The following is an 11,594-nucleotide window of genomic DNA, read 5'->3' as shown; positions in this document are numbered from 1 at the left end:
GAATTTCTGAACTACGCACCATTTCCCACTTTTTGTTTTTAATTTCTAAATGATGCATCCTTTTAGTTGGCTCTAATCCATCCGCTTGAGAAAGATTTTTTTGGAAACGAAAAGGAAAATTGAAGAGAGAGAGAGAGATAACATACCTATCTTACAACATTTTTACAATTACATATCTTATAACATTTATAATCTTGTAATTTTTTTGCCTATTTGACATTCTATTATCATCATATATATAATATGTACGTATAATATACCTCACAAATTTTGTGTACAATAAAATGACTTAGCAAATGTATGAGATAAATGAAAAATAAAAATTAATTAAGTAAAAAAAAATTATTAGGTTTATAAGTTTGATTAATATTGTTAAAATAGTTTTAATTTTTAATAAGTAATTTATATGACCACACGAATTCATTTGAAAATTTATTTAAATCTTAGAAGTGTTACGAATAAGATTACGTTTAATAGAGAGTACCTAATTCAAATACAGTTACTTAAAAAATTCAACGAAGCAACGCGTTTTACAATAAGACCAGTGGTTGCATCCCTTAGCAACAATGCTCAGACATTATTTAAGTTATTAACCTTCCATATATCTTTTCTATTCATAAATGACAACAGTAAATTTTTTTGGTAGTTTTTTGAACTTTGTCTATTTCACTATACTTAGAGGGAAGGAGAGATTTTGTCTGTTACTTGAAATCTTTTTAGTTTATTAAATATTTTATTTCCATAGCATAATATGTACATCTATGATATATCATGCAAATTTTGTATATGATCAAAGAAATTAATAAATATTTGATATAAATAAAATAAAATATAATTGTTAAGCACAATATTATACTAATGGTTTTACACAATTTAATTTTTTTATTAAAGAACTTGTATCGCGCGGATTTGTTTCCAAGTAAAGATAATGTTAAAATTTAATCAAAGGTGCACCACAAAAGACAGTCTTCAAAGAAACTATATTTTCAAATGTTTAAAGATAATGTTTGGATTCCCATCGAAAGTTTGCCAGAATCGATGCCAAAAAAAAAAAAAAAAGTTTGCCAGAATTTGCATGATCATAGTTTACACTGTTATCCATTGATCTTACCAAAAGGTGGGCCAAAACCAGAAAAATTACAACAGACAACAATAGATTTTACTAAGTAGCAACAAACTCAACCCAAAATGTAAAGACAATGATTATGAAACCATCAAAAGCATGTTATCGAGCTTTTGTTTTAAACAATGTCATCTTCTCTGTGGGTCTCAATGGTAACATCAGAGGTAGGATAAGCCGCACAAGTGAGAACAAACCCTTCAGCAATCTGGTCATCATCGAGGAAACTCTGGTCAGACTGGTCAACAGATCCAGACACAACTTTGCCGGCACAGCTTGAGCACGAACCAGCACGGCAAGAGTAAGGCAAGTCGATCCCGGCTTCCTCCGCAGCGTCGAGGACGTAGACGTCGTCGTCGCACTCAACCTCTTGCTCACCTTCTGGAGTGATGAACTTGACCTTGTATGTAGCCATGGCGGTGACGCGTCCGCCGCGTGCGGTGCCTGATTTGAGACCGAAGAGGGATTGAGTGTTGGCTGAGGGGAGGGAACGGAGGCTGATAGGAGCTGTCTGACGGCGGAGGAAGGATGTTCCGACGATGGCGCTTGAGAGAGCGGTTGAGGCCATTTTATTGTGTGTTTGAGAGGATTTGAGTTTGGTTTCTCTTGGCTTGTGGAAATGGCGTGGAGAGTGTGAAGGAGAGACGAGAAGATTAAAAGGTGGGATTGCTGTGGAATTCTATCTTCCACGTGGCGTTTATCGTGTGGATCGTTGGATTATCGTCTTTTATTTGGAGAATAGTGATTTGTTTCCTTTTTGTGTGAGTGATTGTGTTCGACACACCTATCTGTTGAGGTGAGTTATACGTGGTCTCACTTTGGGACAGCTCACTAACTATGTCTGACATGTTTGTGTCTTAAAGGAATAACTCTTCATATGCTTTATTAATTATTACTCCCTCCGTTCCTAAAAGATACATGTTATAGTTTTTTCATATTTATTAAGAAAACATTTAAAATTGTATTTTCCAATACATTATTTTCCTTAATTAGCTATTTTCAATAACTTTTAACCAATGAAATTTTATTAAACACAATTGTATTTTTTGAAAAATACAATTTTTCATTAATTAATGTCTTGAAAATGTAAAAAATGTATTTTTTTAAAACAAATTTTTTTTCTAAAAAATGGATCTATAAGGAACAGAGGGAGTAATATTTTGTGTGTGACTGATATTTTATTCAGGCTTTAAGAAAATTTGGGATTTAATGGTTAATTTTTGAGTCTATAAAACTTTAAAAGAAAAAATAATGCCCAAGAAAAAGAAGATATCCGCATAGACAAACCAGCAGAAAAAACTACGTTGCGTTTAATTCTTGGGGTTTTAATTTTTAAATAAATTTAGAAATTTAGTTTTCTGTCTACCTCTTTACAGAGACGATGGAACCAAAAAGTATTTCTGAATCCTAAATAAAATAGAGCAGATTCAATAAGCAAAAAAATAAAAATAAAAAGCCAAATAAAAATGTAATATTTTCAATTACCATACAACCTCTTCCTCCTCCATTGATTCCCACTTTCCCTCGAGTATAATAATCTAAACCTGTAAGAATTCTTTCTAACAGACTTAACTGCCACCAATAACATTCCACGATCCATCTTTACCCCATTTTTTTTTCTTTCTTCGTTCCTTATGTCTCTAGTCGCACTTGATGTTTCTATAGATCCTTCTAACAAACAGATTTGATCCTAAGAACCCAACCGCTCCTGCAAATTGTTTCCCAATCACCAAACAATCTTCAAACCAAAACCAGTGCACATCGACCAGATTTGAATTGAGAGTAGAGAATGAAAGAAAAAACTAACCGCAAAGGATTCCGAGGCCAAGACAGAACATCAAGGTGTATCCGAAGTAGAAGCTGGTCTGGAAAAACCCAAACATCTTTGTCTTTACGTAGTAGTAATAGATCGAGTATAAGTAGACGTAAATTGCGGTGGAAGCAGCTGAGAAGAACGATGTCCATTGCCAGTGATAGTTTTCGGCGTTCAGCAAGAAGTATGTTCCCACGATTGTCACACAGACTGTCACCACAACAAGAATCAAAAAGACAAGCAGCATGAACCCGTACACATAGTATACCTGTCATGAGACAACAACAACAACAAAAAGCCCATCAAGAAATGTAGAGCAAGTGTTGATATTTCTTAAGTTGTAAGAGATTTTTACCTTGTAATTCCAGAAGGATGTGAAGACGAAGTACATTTCAATGAAGATGCTGCCAAAGGGTAAGAGACCTCCCATAAGAGAGACTACTGTTGGAGTCAAGTACCACTTTTTCTCAGGGATTGGACGTGGGATTGTCTTCACACGGCATGGATTGTTTGGAGCACCACTCCAGTTTCTACCAACGACTGTCCCGAGGAGGGCAAGAGGGAACGAAATGAAACCCCAAATTACGAAGACAACCACCATTGTTCCGAAGGGAATAGCCGCAAGAGATCCGTAGAATATGGCGATTGTGTTTAGGAGGAATCCGATCCCAAAGCACAAGAATGGGAAGAGAGAAGCCGTGAGGATCGTGCACTTGATCCAGTGTTTACCTGAACAAACCACCATAAGAGAATGAGTCAACTAACCGGAGGTAAATTATTGGAGAGCTTGCTTGCTTTCAACAGACAAGGATACAGCATACCCCCACTTCTTGAGTACATTCCACCGCTCACATAACCAGAGATAAATGACGTCAGAGCGTAGCAAACTATAAAAGTTGTGACTATCGCTCCTCTCCTGAATAAGGTTAAACCAGAATGCATAAGAAGATTTCATTGCAACAATGATATTCAGACAAAAGCCGAAGTTTTATTCCATGAGAAACAACATGAGAAGTTGAGTGAAATACATACCCAACATAAAGTGTCCCAATGATTGCCATTAATATGACAAGAAGAACAAGCAAAGCCAACTGTGCACCTGTACCAACTACAGCTGAGAGAAGAACCAGACTACTTGGCGGTCGGAACACATCTCCGTGCACAAGTTTCCATCCAGATTCTTCATTTACATCCCGTTCCTGTGATCAATAATACAAACCGTCAGAAGTTGCTCCACACTCTTGCACTTACAAGGAAAATAAAATTGACAAGTTGACAGCATAAATAGTAATATAAAAAAGAACTTATTAAGCTATTCTAGATAAGAAGGGGTTGATGAGACATTACCAAGCTCTCCAGGTCGTCGTCTTCCCGAGCATACTTAGCATAATCATTTCTGAGAGTCCTCATTAATATCATTGAGACCAAACCAGTAAGGAAGATAACCATCATGAACGAGTTAAAGATGGAGAACCAATGGATCTGCATGATGAACGAATCCATTAAAAACGTTTACAAAAAAAAAAGGCTTCCAAAAAAATTTCTTGAGTCAAGGTTTTAGCAGTTCGATCAACAAGCAGGTGAAATGACATTCAGTGTAATAGAAGAAAGATGAAAACGGTAAAAACATAACAAAATATGATTTACCTGGTGTTCGAAGAATGGATAGTCTAGATAAACATCAAAACGACGAGCAAATGTGATCTCGGTTGGGATCCAATTAACAGAATAAGTCATGTCCACCGTTCTCCCTGCTTCTAACGGCCTTAGGTTATCTTGTGTGAGATTCACATGAATAATCTAGGCAAATAAGAAAAAAAATCAGATCACATAAAAGGTAAATATGAGATCCTTAATACTGCTTAATGGCAAAGAAACAACAGACCTGGTCTTTGTTGTATTTGACATTAATACTCTTATGAGTGTAAAGAGCATGCTTGCCGTTTTCACTATTTTTTCCAGGAGGCATCTCTCCCACAAAGCCTATAACATCAATCAGATAGTCAAAATTTATGTCGAGAACTGAACTTAGAAAATTCAATGTGAATATAAGAAATATCATACCCCACAAAGGCAGATCATCTGAACTTGCATCCACGTACGCCATAAACATGATTTGCCAAAAAGAAGCAAGACAAAAGATTAGCAACCGAAGGATGCTTAAAAATTTTAAAGAATGTTGATTGTGCAGCAAGCTTAATTCCGTAGGTCATAAAGACTTCCGATTTCAAATAAAACAAACAGATAATCAGCTCTCTTTTTTCTTTGATACTTATTCATCAGTAATATTGTATAAGTAACTGTGATACATACCCATAAATAATTCAAACCAGTAACTATTTTCAATGGCATCTTTGAAATGCTTGACCTTTGCTTCATCAAGTTCCAATTGACAGATCACGCTTCTGTCAACATTTTCTGGGAGTAAAACAGAAAAAGGCAATATAACTGTTGTGCAATCAAGATAACACTTTTTAAAAGAAAAACTAGCATAATAAAATAAAATACTTAAGAACTTAATGTCGATCTGGCTGTCGATGAGCTCATTTCCACCAAGGACCTCGCCAAGACCACCCCATTTGTGAATGGTGTTTTCAGTTTTGCGGCAAAAAGGGAGGCTATAATAGTTATATGTTTCTTGTGGATTATTATATGGGCCAACTTTGTTCACCCACAGAGTAACCTGCTCATCAGCTTGATACTGGGAAGAAAAAAAGCAGAAGACCAAATTTCAGGACTTGGGATAAATGGAGCTCTGGTAGTGCAATATTGTGTATGTTGGGCAAAACACTAGGCATAAAAATGTAGATACAAAACAAGGAAGACATCATCTTTTGGGAGAAAAAAAGGGAAAGCACTCCAAATCTTTGTCATTGCAACACTCAGGATATGTAGGAGGAGGACTGCTACTAATTTTCTCTGTTTAGACTACAAGATTGCTACTGTTAAGGCATGATCATAGCAAGAAACTGTCCATAATAATCTTCGAGTATCATCATCAGGCAATCAAAATTCAAATTAATTTCTCCCAGGTCTATCTACATAATCAGAAGAAGCTAGACATAGCAAAGAATCGAAGGAGCACTCTTCTCTACTAAATGTCTGCAAATTAAACAACATCCACTAACATTGATCAGTCACAAAAACAAACAAGAGGAGTGATGAAGGCGTTTTGTGCCATCTGGACTTTTGTCCACTCAATCAACCTAATAATCCATAATGCAGTGAAAACGACAAGTTTTTGAACAGATTGGAGCCAGCACAAACAACATGCAACAACGAGATCTCTGCCAGCAAATAACTCTCGAATCGAGCTACAGTTACGAAAGAGAAGATTCAAATCTAACCTTGTGATCTGACTCGGAGGCCAACGCCGGAGAGAGAAGAAGGAAGATGCATCCGACGGCTGTGTAAACTGAGAATAGAGGTTTAACGGCGCGGGAAGACGGCATATCGGAATCCGGCGGATGATCAGATCTGAGGGGGATACAGACAGAGAAGACGGTGACGGAGACCAATGACTTCTCGTAGATACGATTCAGGTTGTGTATGTATGTATATAGGACTTTATTCCGTATTGCCCCACTAACTCCATGCTTATTCTATTTTATCCCACCAATTAAAAACAATATAATTTTTAATATACTTTAATCAAAAACGTGATGAAAATCGAAATTACTCTTCCTGAAACCAAGTATTTACAGGATCCAACCTAAACTATTTGACTTGACCCACTATAACCCGGATCCTTAACCAGATCTGCGCGTTCCTTTCCCTTTTCTCTTCCTTTGTCGTTTCTCCCTCTCTTCTAAAACTGAAAATTGAAAGAAAACCCTAGAACCGACGAACACGATGAAGCCCACCGCATTCACTGCTTCCTTCACTGCTTCTTCTCTGGTCTTCCTTTAGTCCTCCGTGCCCTTCCTTGTTACTCTGATTTCATCATTTCCTCAAATCAGTCCGTAACCCTAGAGCTGACGAAATCAACCGAAAAAATTGATCGAATCAACTGCTCCTGCTCTCCTAGGGTGTATTCCATTCTCCCGCTCCTTCCATCGGCGACGAAATCGACGGAACCCTAGACTTCATCTTTCATCTCCTGTTTTTGTTCTCGTCTCTTCCGTGTAAAAGATATGTTCTATCTCCAATTTTTGATTGATTTTGTTGTGGGTTTGAAAGTATTGTGGTTGAAAATCGGTTAGGTTCAGATTTTTTTCAGAATGTGGATTACAGAGACTGAAACTTGGACACATTTGGTTTTGAGGTTATAGATATTGAAAGTTTGGTTTCAGAATTGAGATAAGTCTAGTTATTATTGAAGACTAACTGTATTGGTGATAGAATGTTTGATATGTGAAACCGAGTTGAGTGATTGAATGTTTGTGATGTAGTGATCGAATTGATTGTTTGGAGTTTTATTATTGAATTAATGGTTTTGGGTTTTGAGATCAGACAGCTCATAAAATTGGAAGAATAAATGAATGATCTGTTTTGTTGTCAATGATTTGGAGTCACTGTTTTCGGGATTGAATGTTTGAAAGTTTGAAGATGTAATACTTGAAGGAATGACTTGAGATTAGGCAGATCGTGACACTATAAGAATCAATGATTTATTTTGTAGATATTTCATTGAATGGATTTATTAGCTTTGATGGGTATTGAACGTTTATTGAGTATGTATATATTCAGGGGATCAAGATATTGAGAGGCTATAGATAATGGCAGGCCGAGGTCGAAGGAAAAATAAATCTCAGCAGAGAAAGTCCACAAAAAGAAACAATGCTCCTGTAGAAGAGCAGCATGTAGAAGAGCTTTCAACAGGGAATGATAATGATGATCTGTCAGCACGCGGAAATGAGTCTGATCATCAGTCTGCATCATCTCAGGTAAATTATTCCCAAAAAGTGGTATTGGTGTATTACTAGTGTGACTAGTACTACTAATAAATAAATGCTAATATAATTTTTATTTGGTTTACAGGAGTGTCAACCACTGCCACCTGATGAGCTATGTTTCAAGAACACCGAGTTCACCCAAACGTGTAAGATACAGAGCAAGTGCTATGTGACCGCGACGGTGAAGATCCTGAAGAAGGCTAGGTTTAAGCCTGAGCCGGAGTGGTTTGAAAACCACCCTCAGTTTTGTCATTTTTTCCACATGCCCGATGAACCAAACTTGAAGCTGCAGGGTATGTGGATGCTTCTACTGCGCACTGTTCCTTTACACGAGTCAGAGGACACAACTTGGTTTGCTGATAATGGAGTGCCCATTCGGTATTCAATGAGAGAGCATGCTCTCATCTCGGGATTGGACTGCCATGACTACCCGGCTAAGTATAAGAAGATTGGAAGCTTTGCGTATGTAGACAGGCATTTCAAATCACATAAGGAGATCACGATGATATCTGTGAGAGAGAAGTTGTTGAGTATGAGTGCGTGTGGGGATCGACTCAGGATGGCGGTGTTTTACTTCTTAGGCACGATTATCAGAGGGAAGGAAAGGTATAATGTCCCTTTTGACCCTTTCATATTAAGAGTCGTCAACGATGTGGAGGTTTGTAAAACCTCTCCCTAGGGTCGGTTGACGTTTGAAGATGCTCTCCGGTCCATCACTCATGAAGCATCTGAAAGGGAAACCTAAGAATAATGTCAACTTTCCCGGGTTCGTAATTCCTTTGGAGGTAAATTCTACTTCTTCTTATGATTTTTTTCTTTCGAGAATCAGCTCTGAGTGTTTTGTTTTGACAATCAGATCCTGACATTTGAGTGTATTCCAGCTCTGAAAGCACGATTTAGAGAAGGTGTAGATGGCTGTATGAGAAAGTATCCGAGGATGTGTAAAAAACGGTTCCAAAGTAACAGCATGAAGGGTTATCCTCTTGAGGATTTGTACGACAAACTTGGAGAAATTAAGGTATGTGTTGAGTGTTGTTTTGTTTTTATTAAGTGAGTGGGATACTATGTGTTTGATATTGTTTTGGTATAAATTTTCAGGTTATTGATAGTGTTCTTGTTCCTACTGTTGATGAGGAACCTCTCATGGCACGCATAATGGATGGGGAGCCAGACTATGAAAATGAAGAAGCGTGAGTAATTTGTGGAGCACATGGCTGACTGTTAAGGAGAAGCCTATCTTTTGACAAGAACTCTATGAGTTAGATGTGGCTACAAGGGAGTTTCCTCGGAAGAAAGACAAAAGGAAAGTGCATGAAGAAGCATCCTCCTCTAATACAAGTTTGGAGGACGTTTTGAAGGGGTTTGAAGAGAGGTTGATGACATGTTTGAGTGAAGTGAATGGGAAGGTGGAGAAAATGAACAAGAGGCTTGGGAAGATTGAAAGTTGCCAAGTTGTTTTAAAAAAGAGGTGTAAGAGGATGAAGGCAATGGAGAAGAAACTTGAGAAGATTGAGGATTGCCAATATTATTTAAAAAAGAAGGCCAAGAAGGTGGAGACATTGGACGGGAGGATTGATGGCATTGAGAAAGAAATGAAGGAAATGAAAGAGAATGAGGAGGATAACGAGACCAATGAGGGTTTCGACTACCAAGGCATGGATTATGACTGGGGTGGGCAGCAGAATTACAGCAATGGGGTGGACGCAACAACCAAAGAACCTGAAGATGCAGATATGGTTGAAAATACAGAGGTGGTAGAAAAGAAAGAGAGTGAAAAAGAGGCTCAGAAGGACGATAAAAGGTTCTGAGGAAGAGACAGAACCTGAACCTGAAGCAGAAGCTGAAGAAGACAAAGAAAAAGAGGATGAGGAAGAGAGTGAAGAAGAGGCTCAGAAGGACGATAGAGGTTTTGAGGAAGAGAAAGAACTTGAACCGGAAGCAGAAGCTGAAGAAAACAAAGAAAAAGAGGTTGAAACAGAGGCTCGGGTTGAGGTTCAAGATGAGGTTAAGATGAATGAAACCAATGAAAAAATACCTGAGAAAGAACCTGATGAGGTTCAAGATGAGGTTGAGATGAATGAAGCCAATGAGATTGAAGAAGAGGTTGAAACAGAGGCTCGGGTTGAAGTTGAAACCGAGAAAACTCCTACACCACCACATGGTAGGACTAAGGCAGCAGCCGCAAGGAGACAAGTCCTTACAACACCAGAGAAGTTGTTCGAAAAGGCTGAAAAAATGGTGGAGGAAGAGGTGGAGGAACATGAGGAAGAGGCTGAAAAAATGGTAGAGGAAGAAGTGGAAGAATCTGAGGAAGAGGCTGAAGAAATGGTGGAGGATGAGGTGGAAGAACCCGAGAAAGAGACTGAAAAATATACTGAGGAAGAAAATCAAGAATGGTACATGGTTGTCTACGAAGGCAGTAGTTGTGAAACGAAGGAAGCTGACAAGGGAGCAGCCAAGCCTTCTGGAACTGGGGTCAAGCATAGGCCAAAGCAAATGGCGTTGAGGAAGCAGGCTCCTAAGCAGGCTCCTAAGAAGGCTCCTAAGCCGAGGGGTAGACCGAGAAAGGCTACTCAACCAAAGAAGTTCACAACGCCAGAACAGACAAAAATGATACGTTCAGAACAGACAAAAAGGATACGTTCACGTTCACAGTGGGTTTCCACTCCTTTCACTGAAGCTAACATTGATGAGATTGAAGGGCGCAAGAAGAAGCCTAGAACAAAGGCTTAGAACACAAGAAGCTTAAAATATTTTGGGTGTTTAGTATTTATCTCGGCTTTGTTGTGAATTTATGTAAGATGTTATGTTTTGTTGCTTGTTGGTCTGTAAAACTTGAATGCTATCTCTTATGTAGGATGCTTTGTGTTGTGTGAATGTCTTGCAGCAGGTTTGACCCAATTGAGGACAAGACAATCTAAGTCTTAAGAAAACACATTTGTAGTACTAGGTTTATTATGTATTAATAAGACAAAAACATTGTCAACACTTTAAGAAAAAGAAAAAATATAACATGATATATAATATTAAATGGCACATGCCTAAAACGTGTAAAATATAAGCAAAAATAAAAAATGGCACATGTCTAAAACGTGTAAAATATAATATATAAACAAACATGTTTGAATATTAAATTAATATTTATCTTACTCTTAGTAGTACTTAAGGAAGTAGTAATATTTCATTCTTCATAGTAATATTTTTGTAAATTAGAACATTTTTTAGTAATACAACCTCAAGAAATTAAATTTATTAGTAATACAAATGTATTTAAACAATTTTAGATTATATATAACACATTGGCAGAAAATGTTTTTCAGAAAATGTGTATTTTCTGAATTTCATCCCATTATGGCTTTCCCATCAAGACATTAGTATAGAAGTAGAATGATGTTTTCTATAGAAATGAGAAGTTTTCAACTAATTTCAGAATTTAAGAGTATTCTATGTCTAATTTGGCAAATAAACACAAATATGACCATATAATCTCGTAATATATGAGATAAGTTTTCTAAAATAAATAATAAGACGAAAACAAAGGTTCTTAGAAACATGCATACTACATAGTAATTCAAGGTAGTTCAAGGTAACCCTAGGTAGTCCATAGTAGTACCTAATAGTCCATATTACACATAGTAGTTCATAGTAGTACCTAGTAGTCCATATTTCACATAGTAGTCCATAGTAGTACCTAGTAGTCCATATTACACATAGTAGTTCCGATAGTACCGAGTAGTGCAGCGTTACCTAGTACAAGAGTTCTATG

The 11,594-nt window shown here is 37.3% G+C and overlaps 2 protein-coding genes across 2 annotated transcripts; both read right to left on the bottom strand.

Annotated features, from left to right (window-relative positions):
• Positions 1–1,070: 1,070 nt before the first annotated feature.
• On the bottom strand, positions 1,071–1,945 carry LOC106452051 (ferredoxin, leaf L-A-like). Its single transcript, XM_013894067.3, has one exon. The coding sequence runs from the start codon at positions 1,686–1,688 to the stop codon at positions 1,242–1,244; it is 447 nt and encodes a 148-aa protein (XP_013749521.1). The 5' UTR covers positions 1,689–1,945; the 3' UTR covers positions 1,071–1,241.
• A 557-nt stretch (positions 1,946–2,502) lies between these two features.
• On the bottom strand, positions 2,503–6,519 carry LOC106452068 (transmembrane 9 superfamily member 1). The gene is made up of 12 exons (XM_013894087.3): positions 6,281–6,519; positions 5,442–5,634; positions 5,247–5,351; positions 4,998–5,015; positions 4,819–4,916; positions 4,581–4,733; positions 4,281–4,415; positions 3,966–4,132; positions 3,755–3,849; positions 3,289–3,662; positions 2,928–3,201; positions 2,503–2,828 (listed from the first exon to the last, which is right to left on the bottom strand). The coding sequence occupies exons 1-12, from the start codon at positions 6,383–6,385 to the stop codon at positions 2,761–2,763; spliced, it is 1,785 nt and encodes a 594-aa protein (XP_013749541.1). The 5' UTR covers positions 6,386–6,519; the 3' UTR covers positions 2,503–2,760.
• Positions 6,520–11,594: the final 5,075 nt, after the last annotated feature.

The sequence above is a fragment of the Brassica napus genome, chromosome C1, assembly GCF_020379485.1.
Source record: "Brassica napus cultivar Da-Ae chromosome C1, Da-Ae, whole genome shotgun sequence".
NCBI lineage: Eukaryota > Viridiplantae > Streptophyta > Magnoliopsida > Brassicales > Brassicaceae > Brassica > Brassica napus.
This window is presented reverse-complemented; position numbering and strand designations above follow the sequence as displayed.

What these genes read in the sequence shown, in the direction of transcription:
- LOC106452051 (XM_013894067.3), bottom strand. Translation starts at nt 1,688, where the DNA reads ATGGCCTCAACCGCTCTCTCAAGCGCCATCGTCGGAACATCCTTCCTC.
- LOC106452068 (XM_013894087.3), bottom strand. Translation starts at nt 6,385, where the DNA reads ATGCCGTCTTCCCGCGCCGTTAAACCTCTATTCTCAGTTTACACAGCC. An exon ending in ATCCATTCTTCGAACACCAG is followed by an intron (nt 4,416 to 4,580) that starts GTAAATCATATT and finishes TTCATCATGCAG; the next exon opens with ATCCATTGGTTCTCCATCTT. An exon ending in CATCCTTCTGGAATTACAAG is followed by an intron (nt 3,202 to 3,288) that starts GTAAAAATCTCT and finishes GTCTCATGACAG; the next exon opens with GTATACTATGTGTACGGGTT.